The sequence below is a fragment of the Microcaecilia unicolor genome, chromosome 11 (assembly GCF_901765095.1).
Source record: "Microcaecilia unicolor chromosome 11, aMicUni1.1, whole genome shotgun sequence".
Lineage (NCBI taxonomy): Eukaryota > Metazoa > Chordata > Amphibia > Gymnophiona > Siphonopidae > Microcaecilia > Microcaecilia unicolor.
Window position 1 is genome coordinate 105,207,963 of NC_044041.1, and position 21,865 is coordinate 105,229,827.

Here is a 21,865-nt window from a genome sequence, read left to right on the forward strand (position 1 = left end):
TCTTGATTTAACCCAGCTACCTATTGTGTTGACATTGTAAGTAATATACTATGCCATACTTTGTATTATTATTTGACTTTTTTCTGCTGTAATTGTTTGATTTATTATTACTGTACACCACCTTGAGTGAATTCCTTCAAAAAGGTGGTAAATAAATCCAAATAAATAAATATCATTGCCCTCATCTACCTTCCACTCTCTCTATCTGATCAGCCCCAGCTCCATCCCTGTCTCTCCTTCTTTGCCTCCAAGCCATTCTTTCTTCTTTCTTCTCACCATCATTCAACCTCTTCAAGAACTCACCCTCTTCCTCTCTCATACTCCTCCACAGTATCCCCATACCTTTTCACTGTCTCATCCTCAATCTAGTCCTTCTGGTCATTCACACTGTCTTAGCCTCTCCCTTTACTTCATTCCTCTTTTTCACATGCTCATAACCCATTTAACACACCCCCATTCATACCCCCTCAAAATTCCTATGTCACTCCATTCTCTAACGGCCCCCCCCCCCCAACATAATTTTCCTGTTCTGCCTCCCCGCACACTCGCATTCAATACCAAGTCCCAGTTCTTTCAACTCCATTTTTTCTTCTACTTTGTTCCCATTTTCCCTTCTTAGCCCAGCTTCTGCTCTAAACTGTCTGTTCCCTACTCCTTGCGTCACAGCCAGCTTTTCTGTCTTTCCCTCCCAGTCATGTCCAACTTCTGCTGTACTATCCACTCCCCTTCCCCCACCACCAGTTACATGGCTACTACTCTGTTCCTTATCCCTCAAGTTGCTTGCAGTTTCTGCCTTGTTACCCTCCCCTTCCTAGTCCCATCCAGCTTCAACTGTGTTTCCCTTCCTTATCCCCCTACTACTACCAATCACATGTAGCTACTGCTGTGCTCCTAGTTTGCCCTTCCTGTTGTCTAGGCAGCCTGGGCTCAGCTAGGGCGGTTCCTGCAATCATGAAGCTCTTACCCTGCCCCCCCCCCCCCCCCCCGGACTTTCAGATCTCATAGCCACTCTAATGAAGTTTTCTGTGCATGTCCCTGGGCTCATGGGCCACTGTACCTACTATATACACTATACAGCAGTGCTTCCTACTTCAGTTTTATTTTGTCCGCAGTTGCACCTGGAGCTGCATTGACCTTTCTGTCCCTTCAAATTTTTTTCTTGTACTTTTTTCCAGTTTTCGTTCAGAATTGAATTTAGCTAAAATTTGTTTTCCTATGTCAGTATGTTACCAAAAACAATTCAGAAGTTAGAAGGCTAAAGTTGGAAGACTATACTTGGTCTCGGTCTTCTTTAATGAAACTGACAACTTTAGGCTTTGCAAAGAAGAAGCACTTGGTAACTACATTCCTGAAGGAATTTGCTCAACTTCTGACCTTGGAAGGGCGGGACTAGAGGCAGAGCTGAGACAGAAGGGAAGGCACGCTGAAGCGCCCTGCGTGCTTTACTTTCACTGCTGCCGGTGTACACAGAGGTAAGAACTTTTAAATTACATCTGGCAGGCAGGCGAGAAGCAGGCGCAGGCCGGTGAGAAGAGGGCAGCAACACAGGTTGAGCTGCCACTGAGAGGGGGAGGGAGGCACAGGTGTGTGGAACTCGGGGGGGGGGGGAGGGAAGGAGGTGTGGGGGCCTGGAACTCTGAAGACGGGTGCATGGAACTTGCAGGGGAGGGAGGGGGCATGCCCCTCAGATGGAATGGGGGAGGGAACTTAGAGCCCACACATACACTCACACACTATCTCTCTGTCACACACACACACACTGCGGAAAACCTTGCTAGTGCCCGTTTTATTTGTGTCAGAAACTGGCCTTTTTTTTTTTTTTACTAGTAATTAATTTTATTTGGGTAATGATAGACCAATGCTATTAAAAATGATATTACAAATCACGACATTGACTTGGTTAACTTTTGCTGTATACTAACCAGTAGTAAATAGTAATAAACAATATTCAGTGCATTTTTATAATGTACCACTGTGTTCTTTCAAATCCGCCTAGGTTTCAGTCTAATACATGTTAGCTCCATCTCTACCTCTTTTCAAATCTATGCTGTTATCAATAGAAATCAAACAAAATAAAACATGGAAAAGAAAATAAGATGATACCTTTTTTATTGGACATAACTTAATACATTTCTTGATTAGCTTTCGAAGGTTGCCCTTCTTCCTCAGATCGGAAATAAGCAAATGTGCTAGCTGACAGTGTATATAAGTGAAAACATTCAAGCATTACTATGACAGTCTGACAGGGTGGGAGGAGGGGGGTGGGTAGGAAGTATGCATGGGGACATCAAAGCATATCATTGATATTCTAACAGGGTGGGTGTGGATAGGTGAGGGGAGGGTGATCAACAGAGACATACAGCTTTATGGTTTATAATGGGCTAGGAACCCCAGATCCTTGTTAAGTCCTTTCTGTTGGGTGTTAAAATATTCAATCATTCTGACTTCAAAGGTCTTACATTCTTGTATGGTTTTAAAGTTACCTTTGAGGATTCTCACTGTGAAGTCACTGGTACAGTGTCCTGGTCCTGTAAAATGTTGACCAACAGGTGTGGGAACCCTGCTGGCACCAGTATTGTTCATATGATGTCTATGTAAATTGAATCTTGTCTTAAGCATCTGGTCTGTTTCTCCAATATAGCATCCTTCGTTACATTTTTTACACTGAATGATATATACCACATTGGAAGATGAGCAAGTGAAAGATCCCTTTATGTTGAATGTCTTTCCTTTGTGGATGACTTTGGGGTCCTGTTGGTCAACATTTTACAGGACCAGGACACTGTACCAGTGACTTCACAGTGAGAATCCTCAAAGGTAACTTTAAAACCATACAAGAACGTAAGACCTTTGAAGTCAGAATGATTGAATATTTTAACACCCAACAGAAAGGACTTAACAAGGATCTGGGGTTCCTAGCCCATTATAAACCATAAAGTTGTATGTCTCTGTTGATCACCCTCCCCTCACCTATCCACACCCACCCTGTTAGAATATCAATGATATGCTTTGATGTCCCCATGTATACTTCCTACCCACCCCCCTCCTCCCACCCTGTCAGACTGTCATAGTAATGCTTGAATGTTTTCACTTATATACACTGTCAGCTAGCACATTTGCTTATTTCCGATCTGAGGAAGAAGGGCAACCTTTGAAAGCTAATCAAGAAATGTATTAAGTTATGTCCAATAAAAAAAGGTATATTTTCTTTTTCATGTTTTATTTTGTTTGATTTCTATTGATAACCTTAAGCGTGGACTAACACGGCTACCACACTCCTCTACAAATCTATGCTGCAAACCCACCTTTTCACCACTGATTTTGGCTCCTAGCCAGTACTCAATTGCCCTCCCCTTCTTCCTTCTCACATAGTACTTCCCTCGCCCTTAATTGTCTTGTCTCTGTATTTTTTTTTTTAGATTGTAAGCTCTAGTGAGCAGGGACTGTCTCTGTCAGTTGTTCAGTGCTGTGTGTGTCTGGTAGTACTACTACTTAATGTTTCTAGAGCGCTACTAGGGTTATGTAGCGCTGTACAAAATTAACAAGAAGGATGGTCCCTGTTCAAAGGAGCTTACAATCTAAAGAACAAAAGGGCAAGTTGGGGTAGTCTAGCTTTCCTGAGTAGAGGTGTAGTGGTTAGGTGCTGAAGGTGACATTGCAGAGGTGGGCTTTGAGCAATGATTTAAAGATGGGCAGGGAGGGGGCCTGGCGTATGGGTTCAGGGAGTCCGTTCCATGCATGCATATGGGGGGGGGGGGGGGGGGGGGGGGGGCGGCGATGAATGTCATAATCTGACAGAAACTGACTATTAAGCACCTGATTCTCTTAACGTTTGTTTTAGTGGCCCATTACTAGGAGGAAAAAAATCTGCACGAATATAACACTAGGGTGTCCCTATAAGCAGCCCCTCCAACTGATCACTGATTAAGCTTTATAACAATACTACTCTGCCTATGAAAAGTTATCCCGTTTTTATGCTGCCTTTGTGTACATCAGTATGCTGCACAAGTTGGCATGTTTGGAAATGTAAGTGAGGTTAACTAAAAATGCAACCAACAATAAAGAACGACAATGTAGAAACAGCAGTTCAAAGGTTTGCTTGCTTTGTTTTGAGTATATGGGGATGAAGGCTGCGCGGGAAAGGGAAAACTCAGACTGATCTAATTGGTTTCAGTGTTTTGACGTCACTTCATCTATTAAACGTCCTTGGTTTTGGTGGGTGGTGGTGGTGGTGGTCCTTTACTAGGTAAAAACATCTGCACGAATACAGGGAGTCCCTATAGCCAGACCCTCCAAATGACAGTGATTTAAAATTTAGAACAAATTAGTTTGCTAACCGATGAAACAATACGTCCTCTGTGTATATCCGTATGGTGCAAAAGCCAGAATGTTTGATGAGATTAAATAGAAATGCTACGAACAACAAAGAACGACAACGAGGCTACAGCAGCTCATAGGTTTGCTTGCTTTGAGTGTACTAGATGACGGCTGCGCGGGGAAGAGGAAACATAGATTACACATGTGGCTTTCAACTTTCACGTCAACCCGTCTGCTGTTTTCTTTAACCTTGGTCTATAGGTACAGTGGGGCGCCGAAAGCCTAGCACTTTGGCAATGAGACGGACAAAGTGTGACGTAATCAAACAGCGACGGGACGCTTGCTTTTCTCCTGCATCTGTGTTTTGGTGTTCTCCAACTTTTTCTGTGTACTCCGTATTGGGATACAGCTGTCCGTGAAGTTTTATTAATACACGCTTATTCATGAATGAATGCACCCCATCCTACTGCACCCATTATTGCAGTGCCAGCTGTCTTTATTTTGGGCACGCACATACTTTATTGGTAGGACTCAGGTGTATGCGAAGTAAGAAAAAACAAAGAACCCAGCTGAACCTCAAAGGTTGGGCAGACATTTATAGAAGAATATTTGTAAAGCCTTTCCAGTTTGTTTTTTGTTGTTGTTGTTGTTAATAGGACCACATACTTTTATACGCTAATGAAAAACAGCTTCTGGTCGACTCAAGCGCCTGAATTACAGCAGCCAATCAAGAGAAGAGAAACATAGTTGCCTGACCCTCCCATCCATCAAGCCGGAAGCCGGCACAGCGTTGACGTCAGAAAACTGCGCAGGCGGTAGAAAAGTAACTCACTCTTACCCAAGATGGCGGTGAGCTTGTGTCAGTGTTACCGGGTGAGTGAGGCCCCGACCATATTTCTCTTCTCTTATTGAGGGGAAGTTGGGTGGCGGTGGTGCTAAACTTTAATCGATTCTAATTCCGTTAGGTTTCTTAAATGTTCTCATAAATGATCGTTATTTTTTCAAGTGGTGTTTTATGGACACAGAGGCGTGTACCGGTTATTATGGTCATACTGTGGATGTTTCATAGTGCTGATTTCGCCTTTTCATAGGTTTTCTTGAGTTGTCTGTGAAATATTTATGATTTTTTGGCACATCGCATTAACTTTGGTTTACTTAAATTCATAGATTTATTTTCAAGAACTTTATCAAGTTTATCATAGGATTTACTATCCCGCCGATCAAACGTGTGTCTGAGTGGCTTAATAATCTAAAAAAAGACTTTAAGATCCGGATTCCTGGCTTCAGGTTTAGAATTCGCTTATTGGTGACAAACACTATTCTATCTACCACTATCCTTGGGATTGGACTTTCTGCTTATTGGAAGATACTGGCCTACTACTACTCGGGCATAAAACAGGACCTGGTATGGAGTAGTGATTGATCATTGTTTAACTTTTCAGTTTGATTATCTGAAGGTAGGTTTTTGTTCATTTTGCTGCAGAGGAAGGGATGAGAAGATGAAATGTAAATAAATGTTCACTACTATTGGGGTCTGGTTATGATTATCATACACCCGCGGGAGGTGGTGGAGATGAAAATGGTAGCGGAATTCAAGCATGCGTGGGATAAACATAAAGGAATCCTGTGCAGAAGGAATGGATCCTCAGAAGCTTAACCGAGATTGGGAGGCGGGGCTGGTGTTTGGGTGGTGGGGCTAGTTCTGGGCAAGACTTCTACGGTGTGTGTCCTGAAAATGGGGCTAGTTCTGGGCAAGACTTCTACGGTCTGTGTCCTGAAAATGGCAGATACAAATCAAGGTAAGGTGTACACAAGAAGTAGCACATATGAGTTTACCTTGTTGGGCAGACTAGATGGACCGTGCAGGTCTTTTTCTGCCGTCATCTACTATGTTACTATGTAATTGCCCCAGTTTGAGCGTACCCCAACTGATTTCACTGCCCTGGAAACAAGGAACCCCCCCACCCCCCCGGCATAGATTTCCCTCATTTTTATACATTTGGTTTAGCACAAGTTAAACTATAATCTGGAAACTAATTACCATCTTAGCACATCCCACTAACCAATCATCTACTTTCCTGTTCCAATATACTTCTGTCAATTATCAGTTCATATCCTAATCCCGAAAATAGCAGTTGTGCCTTCTGGGTCACAGGGTCATGTTATCTTCACCCACCATCTGGCTTCTGTGACTAACAAACTTAAAAAAAGAAACCTTTCCAGCTTCTATAAAGATCATATTCTTTCTTATAGGGAATCAATATTATAAAGTAATATCATGTAAAATATGAGCCTAAGCAGAATGATATACTTATAAAAAGAGCTTCACCTTTTAAGAATATATACCTTTTGTCTATTTTCTTAAAACATATAATAGAATCAATAACTGTTTGTATAACTTCGTGCCCTTAGGGCTTATGTAAGGGTCGTGACCTATCAGCAATAAAATACATGAATGCACAGTTTCCTTACACGAATCCAGTTTCCTTTCACAGCCTGTTTTTTCTCTCACCGAGATCTTAAACTCCCCCCCCCCCCCCCCCCCCCAGCACCAGCTGCATGCCCACCTCCCAGTTTTCCATCCCATGACTGCCCAAGTTGTCGCACTTTGATGTGTAAACATGTTTGGACCCAGTCTGATAAGTGAAGTGTGTGAGCTATAGATATATTTAGGTTATTTTCACAATTTCACCCTGCAGCCTGTAAGCCAAGGCAGAAATTATCACATAGAATAGTTATTGTTATGTAGGGGAGATAACTGATTCTTTCAGGTAATCCTTGTTTCATTATTCAAAGGGGTACTCTGAACATACAAACATCAGGGCCCAAATCTCCCCACACTACTTTTAGGGAAGACATTCACAAATAGCCCCTTCTCCTTTTCTCGCAGAAGTCCTGTAATTAATTAATTTCCCACAGAGAAAGGCATGTGTGTGTTTAAGATGTAGATGTCACACCTGTGCTTCTATGTGGCCATTATAATGAGGACATAGCATAACAATGATTGCATCAATCAGTGATGATGTAACTTTCATTCTACAGTATCCAAGCCATATATTACATTTATATTAATGGTACAAAGATTAAGAGGGCCCTCTTATACAGGTAAGAGGTTCATTTGAAAGAAGAAAAGTGGAGCTGTTCATGTCAACATCTGATATTTTTTTCCAAAATTTATTTTGAATTTTAATATACAAAGTATACAATAAAACAGGATATCACATGAGTATAGTAGGTTAGCTATTAATACAAATAGGTTGACAACTGTATATAATTGCCAAATGAAAGACAGATATCCCAGAGGTGAAAAAATTACAATTAGAAGGAAAGATACAGGTCAAGCTTTTTCCATTTATGATGTCATCTGCTAGAATAAGGAGATTGGCTTTCCAAGACTTTTTCATATTTTCTTTATAAAATCCAGTTCCACCACATATTTGTATCTACATAAGTAATGCCATACTGGGAAAAGACCAAGGGTCCATCGAGCCCAGCATCCTGTCCACGACAGCGGCCAATCCAGGCCAAGGGCACCTGGCAAGCTTCCCAAACGTACAAACATTCTATACATGTTATTCCTGTAATTGTGGATTTTTCCCAAGTCCATTTAGTAGCGGTTTATGGACTTGTCCTTTAGGAAACTGTCCAACCCCTTTTTAAACTCTGCTAAGCTAACTGCCTTCACCACTTTCTCCGGCAACGAATTCAAGAGTTTAATTATACGTTGGGTGAAGAAAAATTTCTCCGATTTGTTTTAAATTTACTACACTGTAGTTTCATCGCATGCCCCCTAGTCCTAGTATTTTTGGAAAGCGTGAACAGACGCTTCACATCCACCTGTTCCACTCCACTCATTATTTTATATACCTCTATCATGTCTCCCCTCAGCCGTCTCTTCTCCAAGCTGAATAGCCCTAGCCTCCTTAATCTTTCTTCATAGGGAAGTCGTCCCATCCCCGCTATCATTTTAGTCGCCCTTCTCTGCACCTTTCCAATTCTACTATATCTTTCTTGAGATGCGGCGACCAGAATTGAACACAATACTCAAGGTGCGGTCGCACCATGGAGCGATACAACGGCATTATAACATCCTCACACCTGTTTTCCATACCTTTCCTAATAATACCCAACATTCTATTCGCTTTCCTAGCCGCAGCAGCACACTGAGCAGAAGGTTTCAGCGTATTATCGATGAGGACACCCAGATCCCTTTCTTGGTCCGTAACTCCTAACGTGGAACCTTGCATGACGTAGCTATAATTCGGGTTCTTTTTTCCCACATGCATCACCTTGCACTTGCTCACATTAAACATCATCTGCCATTTAGCCTCCCAGTCTCGTAAGGTCCTCTTGTAATTTTTCACAATCCTGTCGCGATTTAACAACTTTGAATAACTTTGTGTCATCAGCAAATTTAATTACCTCGCTAGTTACTCCAATCTCTAAATCATTTATAAATATATTAAAAAGCAGCGGTCCTAGCACAGACCCTGAGGAACCCCCACTAACTACCCTTCTCCATTGTGAATACTGCCCATTTAACCCCACTCTCTGTTTCCTATCCTTCAACCAGTTTTTAATCCACAATAGGACATTTACTACTACTATTTAACATTTCTAGAGCGCTACTAGGGTTACGCAGCGCTGTACAAATTAAACAAAGAAGGACGGTCCCTGCTCAAAGGAGCTTACAATCTAAAGGACGAAATGTCAAGTTGGGGCAGTCTAGATTTCCTGAGTAGAGGTGTAGTGGTTAGGTGCCGAAGGCGACATTGAAGAGGTGGGCTTTAAGCAGTGATTTGAAGATGGGCAGGGAGGGGGCCTGGCGTATGGGCTCGGGGAGTTTGTTCCACGCATTGGGTGAGGCGAGGCAGAAAGGGCGGAGCCTGGAGTTGGCGGTGGTGGAGAAGGGTACTGAAAGGAGGGATTTGTCTTGAGAGTGGAGGTTACGGGTAGAAACATAAGGGGAGATGAGGGTTGAGAGGTAAGGAGGGGCTGCAGATTGAGTACATTTGTAGGTTAGTAGCAGAAGCTTGAACTGAATGCGGTACCTGATCGGAAGCCAATGAAGTGACTTGAGGAGAGGGGTGATATGAATGTATCGGTTCAGGCGGAAGATAAGACGTGCAGCAGAGTTCTGAACGGACTGAAGGGGGGATAGGTGGCTAAGTGGGAGACCAGTGAGGAGTAGGTTGCAGTAGTCAAGGCGAGAGGTAATGAGAGAGTGGATGAGAGTTCTCGGGTGTGCTCAGAGAGGAAAGGGTGGATTTTGCTAATGTTGTAGAGGAAGAAGCGACAGGTCTTGGCTATCTGCTGGATATGCGCAGAGAAGGAGAGGGAGGAATCGAAGATGACACTGAGGTTGCGGGCAGATGAGACGGGGACGATGAGGGTGTTATCAACCGAGATAGAGAGTGGAGGTAGAGGAGAAGTGGGTTTGGGTGGGAAGACAAGAAGTTTGGTTTTGGCCATGTTCAGTTTCAAGTGGCGGTTGGACATCCAGGCCGCAATGTAGGATAAGCAGGCCGATACTTTGGCCTGGGTTTCCGCAGTGATGTCTGGTGTGGAGAGATAAAGCTGGGTGTCGTCAGCATAAAGATGATAGTGGAAGCCATGAGACGAGATCAGGGAGCCCAGGGAAGAGGTGTAGATTGAGAAAAGAAGGGGTCCAAGGACAACCCTGAGGGACTCCAACAGAGAGCGGGATAGGGGTGGAGGAAGAACCATGAGAGTGTACTCTGAAGGTACGATGGGAGAGATAAGAGGGAGAACCAGAAGAGGACAGAGCCCTGGAACCCAAAAGAGGACAGTGTGTCGAGAAGTAAGTTGTGATTGACAGTGTCAAAAGCGGCGGCTAGGTCGAGGAGAATGAGGATGGAGTAATGACCTTTGGATTTGGTGAGGAACAGGTCATTACAGACTTTGGATAATGCCGTTTCTGTCGAGTGTAATGGGCGAAAGCCAGATTGAAGCGGATCGAGGATGGCATGGGAAGCGAGAAAATCAAGGCAACGGCTGTGAACGGCGTTCAAGTATTTTGGAGAGGACGGGAAGGAGGGAAATGGGGCGGTAGTTGGAGGGACAGGTAGGGTCAAGTGAAGGTTTTTTTTAGGAGAGGTGTGACTACAGCATGCTTGCAGGTGTCAGGGACAGTTGCAGTGGAGAGAGGTTGAGGATATGACAGGTGGGGGGGGGGGGGGTGATAGTAGGAGAGATGGTGTTAAGTAAGTTGGTGGGGATGGGGTCTGAGGAACAGGTGGTGCATTTCGAGGAGGAGAGAAGATGGGCGGTTTCCTCTTCGGTGATATCAGGAAAAGAGTAGAAGGAGGCCTGGGTTGGTTGGTTGAGGGAGTGGGTGATAGGATGAAGAGGAGGAGAAGGTTTAGTGGTGAATTCGAGGTTGATCTTCTGGACCTTGTTGCGGAAGTAGTCAGCCAGTGATTGAGGAGAGGGTGGGAGCGGGGAGGGCACTTTGAGGAGGGAGTTGAGGGTGGCGAAGAGACGACGAGGGTTAGAGCTGAGGGAATTAGTCAATTGGGTGTAATAGTCCTGTTTGGCGAGGAATAGGACATTTCCTCCTATCCCATGACCCTCCAATTTCCTCTGTAGCCTTTCATGAGGTACCTTGTCAAATGCCTTTTGGAAATCCAGATACACAATATCAACCGGTTCCCCTTTGTCCACATGTTTGTTTACTCCTTCAAAGAATTGAAGTAAATTGGTCAGGCAAGATTTCCCCACACAAAAGCCGTGCTGACTCGGTCTCAGTAATCCATGTCCTCGGATGTGCTCTGTAATTTTGTTTTTAATAATAGCCTCTACCATTTTCTCCGGCACTGACGTCAGACATCCTTAAGATAGAGTTATCTGTCCAATGGTTAATAACTAATTTTATCGCAACAAAAATGAAGTCAAACAAGCATTTGTCATCAGAGGGTGGGTATAAAAGAGCGCAGGATTTCCATATCACATGTTTAGCGTAGAGCTGTTCTTGAAACTGTAGAATAAGGATATTTTCCCAAACTTCAGACCAAAAGCTTGCCAACACAAATCAGAGTTAGTAGTGCCAGCAAGTTTGGATTTCCTTGGGGTCCATAATGCTCTGTGTTGCATAAAGTATAGCGATTGTATGATTGATGTGGATAGAGAGGATCTTGGACCCTCAGACCAAAAAATGTTCCAAACCTCTAAGAGAGTCCTTTAAATCTCGTTCCCATACTTTCTGTGTACACTCAAGACAGACGTGTCTCTTACTAAGTTAGATAATTTTGTAAAAAAGAAAGGCTCTATGAGGAGCCATAATGATTTTTTTAACAACTTTGTACAGTTAACAAGTATCAGATAAATCAGCCATAAGTGTGATGATTTAAGGGCATACTGTGGTTGAATCCAGGAGTAAAATTGGGAGGTAAGTTGAAATCAATTTTCAGTTGAGAGAAGGATTTGAAGGAACCCTCATGTACCAGCTGATTAGTATACCAAATGCGGCGTGATTGTCAAGTAGGCCAGGAAATAGGTTTATGATCTCTCAAAAGTTACTAATGAGAAGGCACTACAGAAAACATGACCTTATCTTGAGTAGGAGGTACATATGTGTGGCATAATGGAAAAGCAGATTGCTGCTGTTGACATGATCTGTAATGGTGCTAAGTGTAGTCTTTGAATTTATCTGTTAGAGAGCAGAGCAGCAGAAATCCTTCTGATGCTTATGGGTCATATTTTGATATCTACTAGTAAAAAAAACTCCCAAACCTGACAAATCTGTGTTCTTGTGGATTGCATTGAATTCTGCTCTGGAACTGAGCATTGGTAGTTTTTGTAAATAAAACTGACTTTGGATTTATCTGCCTGCCTATTTGAAGGACTTTGTCTTTCTTTTGTAGTTCTTATGTTTTAGCCCCCTGGCAGCAAGAAGCCAGTTAGGTACTGGGGAGACTAAATTGTTACATACTCCTATGATGTGCACCTTTTCCACAGAATATAGCCAGTGACGTTCTCTGACACATTCTCTGACAATTAGAAAGAAACATTGTATTTGCTATCACATCTTGTAAGCTCTCCTTTCTCTGTTTTCCCTTCCTGTTGTAGTGTTCAAACTTCAGCATTATCATGACTTTCTTAAAACTAAAGAACTCCTTATTCATGCTTTTATAAGTTAATGTGTGCTGAAATAACTTTGGTATGGTATAAGTAGTGTTTTTCATCCAGTATATTGTCAAATCTGATCAGGTGGGCTGTGGAAAAGTCACCATTGCCTGATGCAAGGTGCTGGCAGAAGGGCACAGGTCTGGCCTGGACCTGAGCAACACCAGTAGCAGCTGTCAAACTTGAAATCTCCATTCTTAACACATGTGCAGTCATGTAATCCTCTTAGCTACCACATAAGCCTTCAAGTATGGGAATTAACAGGCAGTATATAAAAAAAAATGCTGTGAAGTGGTATGTGCCAACTCGCTTGTTAAGGTCTTTGGAGAAGTGTGATCTTGTAGTGCCTGCTATTCAACAATTATGCCTGGAAGTAACAAGGACTGGTACCTTTTCCCAGTCTTGGTCCACTGGAATGGAATAAGCTGCTGTTGCAGTTAAAAATGAAACTCAACTGCCAATATTAAAAAAAGCAACTGAGAGAATACTTATATCAGGCTTATTATAAGTCTACTTGTATAAGACTGTAAGGTCTTTATGAGCTGTGTTTGCTAGATTTGTATTTTTTGTTTTTCTTTTGTTTGTTTATATATGTTAATTATTTGTAAATTGCTAGTTTATGTATGTTGGGTTGTACTCTGCCCTGGATAAGAGCAGATTAGAAACGATACATTCTAATTCTAATATAGAACATGGTCAAAGAGGTCCGCTTTTGTGTGACTCCTATAAGTGCTGGAATTGGACACGTGAGCACATGGATGTGTACAGAGGAGGAGCTGAAATCTGGTAATTTAAGTATTTAGCTCAAACTGTTTTCCAAGGCAATTTACATTCAGGCACAGTAGGTATTTTTCCCTGTCCCTACTGGAGTCGCACCAAGTTTGTACCCAAGGAGCAGAGTTAGGTGACTTCCCCAAGGTCACAAGGAGCCAATATGAGATTTGAACCAGGCTCCCCTGGTTCTCAGCCTACTGCTTTAACTGTTAGGCTACTCCTAAGGATGTCTGTTTATGGCAGGGTGATTCACTGTCTATTCACTCTGCACCTGAATTAGTTTGCCACACCCCCTGTAACTTAGACCAGTTATTCACAGGTACCGTTATCTTATTCAACTGTACATGTGAATTTGCCTTCAGTTTTAGCCACTCATCTGTTTATCCCAATTAATTTTGTACTACCCGTCTTGTCTAAGATGTTTTATTGTATTGTACAAAACAGTATTAGCGTTATATCTGTCATTTCAGTGTTCTTCCATTTTGCCTATTATTGTCTCGTTTGTATTGTACTGATATTTATCATACTGATATTTGCTATACCATCTTATCTGGCAAGCAGGTCAAGGCGGTTTATTGTATTTCTGTTATGAAATGCTGCTAAATGTGTATATTTGATACGTTAGCTGTATTACTAGGTTTCAGTTTTACATTTCCAAGTTTACCTCATTGATAGCATTTCTGCTTATTTGGTAATTTTGCTATTATGCTGTTAACAAAATAAATTTTTTTAATGTTAAACTGTACCTGCTGTACACCATCTTAGGTGAATCTCTTCATAAAATCGGTTAATAAATCCCAATAAATAAAATAAAATAAATGTAGTTCTTGTGATACATCCAGGCAGGCAGGTTTTGAGGATATCCACTATGAATATGTATGAGGTAAATCTGCATGCATGCATCACCTCCACTATATGCAGATATCTCTCATGCATATTCATTGTTGGTATTTTGAAAAGTTGACTAGCTAGGTGTGTCCCAAGGACTGGGTTGAGAATTACTTGAACGGTGTAGGCTATTTCATAAATTGTATGTAAGCCACCTTCAACTGAAATTTCTTTGGATAATGTGGGATATAAGTACCAATAAAAAAAAATAAATAAACCCCAGAGCTAGAGGGAAGACTGGTCCATGCATGGTGAAGAGATGAAGGTAGTAAGGAGCAGGAATCTGTACACTGCAAGGAGTTAAGGGTGTAGGTGCATATGCTGAGGTGAGGCTCTAGGGTAGTGGACAACACTTGCATTTAAGGCAATTGTGGAAAGAAGAGAAGAGGATGCCTTGAGTGAGACCCCTCTTTGCATGATGATGCAGCCTGAAGTTCCAGGAGGTGTTTGTTAAAACAAAAATCTTGCTTAAGCTGTGGGTAACCCACAAATGAAACTTGTACTTCATCCTTCAATGCAAGAAGAGCCATGGGGGTAAGACTGGAAGAACACAGCCACTGACAGTTATCTGTATGCTGTGTTTATGCATGTCTTTCTACATATCAATAGACTTCTCTGTATATACAGTGGTGGAAATAAGTATTTGATCCCTTGCTGATTTTGAAAGTTTGCCCACTGACAAAGACATGAGCAGCCCATAATTGAAGGGTAGGTTATTGGTAACAGTGAGAGATAGCACATCACAAATTAAATCCGGAAAATCACATTGTGGAAAGTATATGAATTTATTTGCATTCTGCAGAGGGAAATAAGTATTTAATCCCTCTGGCAAACAAGACCTAATACTTGGTGGCAAAACCCTTGTTGGCAAGCACAGCGGTCAGACGTCTTCTGTAGTTGATGATGAGGTTTGCACACATGTCAGGAGGAATTTTGGTCCACTCCTCTTTGCAGATCATCTCTAAATCATTAAGAGTTCTGGGCTGTCGCTTGGCAACTCGCAGCTTCAGCTCCCTCCATAAGTTTTCAATGGGATTAAGGTCTGGTGACTGGCTAGGCCACTCCATGACCCTAATGTGCTTCTTCCTGAGCCACTCCTTTGTTGCCTTGGCTGTATGTTTTGGGTCATTGTCGTGCTGGAAGACCCAGCCACGACCCATTTTTAAGGCCCTGGCGGAGGGAAGGAGGTTGTCACTCAGAATTGTACGGTACATGGCCCCATCCATTCTCCCATTGATGCGGTGAAGTAGTCCTGTGCCCTTAGCAGAGAAACACCCCCAAAACATAACATTTCCACCTCCATGCTTGACAGTGGGGACGGTGTTCTTTGGGTCATAGGCAGCATTTCTCTTCCTCCAAACACGGCGAGTTGAGTTCATGCCAAAGAGCTCAATTTTTGTCTCATCTGACCACAGCACCTTCTCCCAATCACTCTCGGCATCATCCAGGTGTTCACTGGCAAACTTCAGACGGGCCGTCACATGTGCCTTCCGGAGCAGGGGGACCTTGCGGGCACTGCAGGATTGCAATCCGTTATGTCGTAATGTGTTACCAATGGTTTTCGTGGTGACAGTGGTCCCAGCTGCCTTGAGATCATTGACAAGTTCCCCCCTTGTAGTTGTAGGCTGATTTCTAACCTTCCTCATGATCAAGGATACCCCACGAGGTGAGATTTTGCGTGGAGCCCCAGATCTTTGTCGATTGACAGTCATTTTGTACTTCTTCCATTTTCTTACTATGGCACCAACAGTTGTCTCCTTCTCGCCCAGCGTCTTACTGATGGTTTTGTAGCCCATTCCAGCCTTGTGCAGGTGTATGATCTTGTCCCTGACATCCTTAGACAGCTCCTTGCTCTTGGCCATTTGTAGAGGTTAGAGTCTGACTGATTCACTGAGTCTGTGGACAGGTGTCTTTCATACAGGTGACCATTGCCGACAGCTGTCTGTCATGCAGGTAACGAGTTGATTTGGAGCATCTACCTGGTCTGTAGGGGCCAGATCTCTTACTGGTTGGTGGGGGATCAAATACTTATTTCCCTCTGCAGAATGCAAATAAATTCGTATACTTTCCACAATGTGATTTTCCGGATTTAATTTGTGATGTGCTATCTCTCACTGTTACCAATAACCTACCCTTCAATTATGGGCTGCTCATGTCTTTGTCAGTGGGCAAACTTACAAAATCAGCAAGGGATCAAATACTTATTTCCACCACTGTATAACCACACCCTTTTAAAGACTAGTGCAGGATTCTCAACCTGCTTCTTGGGACACACCCAGCTGGTCAAGTTTTTTGGATAGTGAATGTGCCTGCACTACCTTCACTATATGCACATTTATCTCATGCATATTCATTGTGGGTATCTTGAGTGGCTAGCAGCCTTATTTTCAAAAGTGATGGGCGCCCAGATTTCGACCCAAATCGGAAGATAGGCGCTCAAATCGGTATAATCGAAAACCGATTTTGGGTGTCTTCAACTGCAATCTGACGCGGAAACGGGCAAAGTTGACGGGGGCGTGTCGGAGGCGTGGTGAAGCGGGACTGGGGCATGTTTATTGACCGAGGAGAGATGGGCGCCTTCGGCTGATGCGCTAAAAACGCCTTTCTTTTTTCGATTGAGTTTGTGTCATTTTTATTGGACCCTTTTTTTTCACAAACAAGTCCCAAAAAAGTGCCCTAAATGACCACATGACCACCGAAAGGAATCGGGGATGATCACCCCTGACTCCCCCAGTGGTCACTAACCCCCTCCCAGCATTAAAAAAACAACTTTTTTCCCAGCCTGTATGCCAGCCTCAAATGCCATACCCAGTTCCATCACAGCAGTATGCAGGTCCCTGGAGCAGTTGTTACTGGGTGCAGTGCACTTCTGCCAGGTGCACCCAGGCCCATCCCCCCTACCTGTTACACTTGTGGTGGTAAATGAGAGCCCTCCAAACCGCCCCAAAACCCATTGTACCCACATGTAGGTGCCCCCCTTCAGCCATAAGTGCTATGGTAATGGTGTAGAGTTGTGGGCAGTGGGTTTTGGGGTGAATTTGAGGGGCTCAGCACCCAAGGGATGGGAGCTATGGACGGGAGGTATTTCATTTTCTTTTTTCTAATTGTTATAAGTGCCCCCTAGGTTGCCCAGTTGGTGTCCTGGCATGTGAAGGGGACCAGAGCATATACAAAAACATGGACTGATGAGACAAAGTCAGCACGGATTTAGTGAAGGGAAGTCTTGCATCACCAATCTAATGCATTTTTTTGAGGGGGTAAGCAAACATGTGGACAATGGGGAGCCGGTTGATATTGTATATCTGGATTTTCAGAAGGCGTTTGACAAAGTGCCGCACGAAAGACTCCTGAAGAAATTGCAGAGTCATGGAATCGGAGGTAGGGTATTATTATGGATTAAGAACTGGTTGAACGATAGGAAGCAGAGAGTAGGATTGCGTGGCCAGTATTCTCAGTGGAGGAGGGTAGTTAGTGGGGTCCCGCAGGGGTCTGTGCTGGGTCCGTTGCTTTTTAATGTATTTATAAATGACCTAGAGATGGGAATAACTAGTGAGGTAATTAAATTCGCCGATGACACAAAATTATTCAGGGTCGTCAAGTCGCAGGAGGAATGTGAACGATTACAGGAGGACCTTGCGAGACTGGGAGAATGGGCGTGCAAGTGGCAGATGAAGTTCAATGTTGACAAGTGCAAAGTGATGCATGTGGGTAAGAGGAACCCGAATTATAGCTACGTCTTGCAAGGTTCCGCGTTAGGAGTTACGGATCAAGAAAGGGATCTGGGTGTCGTCGTCGATGATACGCTGAAACCTTCTGCTCAGTGTGCTGCTGTGGCTAGGAAAGCGAATAGAATGTTGGGTGTTATTAGGAAGGGTATGGAGTCCAGGTGTGCGGATGTTATAATGCCGTTGTATCGCTCCATGGTGCGACCGCACCTGGAGTATTGTGTTCAGTACTGGTCTCCGTATCTCAAAAAAGATATAGTAGAATTGGAAAAGGTACAGCGAAGGGCGACGAAAATGATAGTGGGGATGGGACGACTTTCCTACGAAGAGAGGCTGAGAAGGCTAGGGCTTTTCAGCTTGGAGAAGAGACGGCTGAGGGGAGATATGATAGAAGTGTATAAAATAATGAGTGGAATGGATCGGGTGGATGTGAAGCGACTGTTCACGCTATCCAAAAATACTAGGACTAGAGGGCATGAGTTGAAGCTACAGTGTGGTAAATTTAAAACGAATCGGAGAAAATTTTTCTTCACCCAACGTGTAATTAGACTCTGGAATTCGTTGCCGGAGAACGTGGTACGGGCGGTTAGCTTGACGGAGTTTAAAAAGGGGTTAGATAGATTCCTAAAGGACAAGTCCATAGACCGCTATTAAATGGACTTGGAAAAATTCCGCATTTTTAGGTATAACTTGTCTGGAATGTTTTTACGTTTGGGGAGCGTGCCAGGTGCCCTTGACCTGGATTGGCCACGGTCGGTGACAGGATGCTGGGCTAGATGGACCTTTGGTCTTTCCCAGTATGGCACTACTTATGTACTTATGTACTAATCCTGGCCCCTCCCACAACCCAATGCCTTGGATTTGTTCGTTTTTGAGCTGGGCGCCTTCGGTTTCCATTATTGCTGAAAAACGAAACTGCCCAGCTCAAATCCGCACAGATCCGATACATTTGCCCGGCACAAACCATATTATAGAAAAAAAAGATGGGCGCCCATTTTTTTCGAAAATACGGTCTGTCCCGCCCCTTCACGTATCCGTTCGCGGACATAGACGCCCATGGAGATGGGCATTCGATTATGCCCCTCTAGGTGTGTTCCGATGACTGGGTTGAGAACCACTGTTATAGTGTGAGCGTGCTGATATGGGTATGACTGTTAATTTCTAAAGCTATGTGAGTTTGTCCTCTTTCTCTCTTTGTTTTGAAATTTGGAAGAGAGAGCTTTCAGTTCTTGTTTTGCGCTTCTTTTTATTATTTGGGTCTTCATGTGTATACTGCCTGCTCCATGGTGTGGTTTAGACTTGAAAAAAGCTGTGAAACTTTGCTCTGAGAGATGATATTTGCTAGTTGGGGCACACTGAAAGTGCCCAGGTTTGTTTCATGGTGCTGTCAGTCTTTCCTTGCTTAGTTCTATCAAGCAAATGTATCCAGTTCCTGCACGATGGTATCTCTTTTATGCCATAAGACATATCACATACAACAGCTAGCTTACTACAGGATGCATGTAAGGGGCTCAGCTCCTATCCTGCAATGAGAAGTAATATGTTGTTCTTAACATCTGAGGTAAGATTCATTTTGTGCTGTAGTGGAGAGATGGTCTTGCTATAATTTGACATCTCTGCCGTCTTTGATAGTCAACCATGATATTTTACTAAGCATGCTATCGGAATTCAGCTTCAGTGGCTTAGTATTTAATTAGTTTGAATCTTTTTGAAAAATTGACAGTATCTAGTTTTAAAGGATGTCAGATTGTCATCTTCATGGGAATCTCCTTCTGTTGTTTCCCCAAGGTTCTCCCATCTCCATACTTCTGTACAGCTTGTACATGAGCTCCCTCAATCATCTTTTGTTGAAACCTGGTGTGCTCATGTTGTCCTATGCAGACAATGTTTTCTTTTTGTTTCCTGTTGGTCAGACTGTAGATTCTATTTCTTATAAAATCAACAGCCGTAGGATTAAAGAGTGGTCTGCTAAGGTTAAACTCAAATTTAATGCTGATAAGACTGATACTATGTTTTTCATTGGATTTAGCCAACATTCCCTAGGTTATCCAGCTCAAAGTAGAGATAAAAGCATAGTTGCTTACCTGTAACAGGTGTTGTCCATGGTCCTGCCCCCCTTCAACCTCAATTCATGTCCTCTAGTTCTACCGCCTTCCTGTCTCCGGAAGAGGCTTGTTTGTGGATTAATACCTTTCAAATATTTGAACGTCTGTATCATATCACCCCTGTTTCTGCTTTCCAACAGGGTATACATGTTCAGGCCAGTAAGTCTCTCCTCGTATGTCTTGTAACGCAAATCCCATACCATTTTTGTAGCTTTTCTTTGATCCACTTCGAGTCTTTTTACATCCTTAGCAAGATATGGCCTCCAAAACTGAACACAATACTCCAGGTGGGGCCTCACCAACGACTTGTACAGGGGCATCAACACTTCCTTTCTTCTGTTGTTTACACCTCTCTCTGTACAGCCTTGCATCCTTCTGGCTACGACCACCACCTTGTCACACTGTTTCGTCATCTTCAGATCCTCAGATAACTATCACCCCAAGATCTCTCTCCCTGTCTGTGCATATCAGACTCTCACTGCCTAACACATGTGTCTCCTGTGGATTTCTGCTTCCTATCACTTTGCACTTCTTTGCATTGAATTTTAATTGCAAAACATTAGATCATTCTTCTAGTTTCTGCAGATCCTTTTTCATGTTTTCCACTCCCTCCGGGGTATCCACTCTGTTACAAATCTTGGTGGTATCTGCAAAAAGATGTCATCCGCAAAAAGACATCATGAGTTCCTCAGTTCCATGAATAGCAAGTGAAAAAACTAAGAGTTGTGAAAGTAGTATAGTTCCCAGAAAGGAAGAAGAATGTCATTTGAAGACTGCTGTGGAGTAGAAAGAGGTTATTCCTTTATGTAATTGAGCTTTGTTGTGGGGATAGTGGGCAGGAAGGTATGTCTGCATTATTCTGAGGACCACAGAGAACACGTTACAGGTAAGCAATTATGCTTTTCTTTGTGGGCAGGATAATGCAGACACACATGGTGACTCCCTAGTTGAGGGTTGCAAGGAAAATAAAACAGTCTAGGTGCAACCCTAGGAGGGAGGAGCATGATTAGTAGGTTCTGTAGAACTGCTTGTCCAAAGGTGGTATCAGTACTGGTTTCTTTGTGTAAGCAATAATGTTGAAAGAAGGTATGCAGTGTAGACCATGTTGCTGCCTTGCAAATGTCCTGTAAGGAAGCACCTCTGAGATGTGCCACAGAAGTAAGCATAGCCCTCACTGAATATATATATATATATATATATATATATATATATATATATATATTTCTCCAAGGACAAGCAGGCTGCTTGTTCTCACTGATGGGTGACGTCCACGGCAGCCCCTCCAATCGGAAGCTTCACTAGCAAAGTCCTTTGCTAGTCCTCGCGCGCCCATGCGCACCGCGCATGCGCGGCCGTCTTCCCGCCCGAACCGGCTCGTGTTTGTCAGTCTTCTTTTGTCCGCGCTCGGTACGGTCATGTTTTGTGCCGTTCGCGCCCCTTAAGTTGACCCTCGCGCGTCTTTTTGACTTTTCGCTAAAAAAAAAAGGGATTCCGGAGAAGGGCCTTTTGGTCTTTTTCCCTTCCCCCTTCCCCCTATTTCTAGTTTTTGGCCCCGTTAAGTTTACTTTCGTTTTCGGGGTAGGCCCCTTGAGGCCTCGGGTCGAGTTTTTTTTCTCCCCATCTTTTTGGTGCCTTAAAGCAATTACGAGTTTTGATTTCGCCGGCGTGATTTTTCCGCCCATGTCATCGAAGTCTCCCAGCGGCTTCAAGAAGTGCACCCAGTGCGCCCGGGTAATCTCGCTCACTGATAGGCACGCGTCGTGTCTTCAGTGTCTGGGGGCTGGGCACCGCCCGCAGGCCTGCAGTCTTTGCGCCCTTTTACAGACAAGGACTCAGGTAGCGAGATTGGCCCAGTGGAACGTTTTGTTCTCGGGCTCTTCGTCGGCATCGGCACCGGGAGTATCGAGTGCG

The 21,865-nt window shown here is 43.5% G+C and overlaps 1 protein-coding gene across 1 annotated transcript in view; it reads left to right on the forward strand.

Moving 5' to 3' along the window:
• The first annotated feature begins 5,101 nt into the window (after window positions 1-5,101).
• Window positions 5,102-21,865, forward strand: part of LOC115480023 (mitochondrial import inner membrane translocase subunit TIM44-like) — a 129,758-nt gene continuing 112,994 nt past the window's right edge. Inside the window, exon 1 of the mRNA XM_030218406.1 lies at window positions 5,102-5,190. Coding sequence (XP_030074266.1) covers window positions 5,161-5,190 — 30 coding nt within the window. The 5' untranslated portion in view covers window positions 5,102-5,160. The remainder of the gene's footprint in view (window positions 5,191-21,865) is intronic.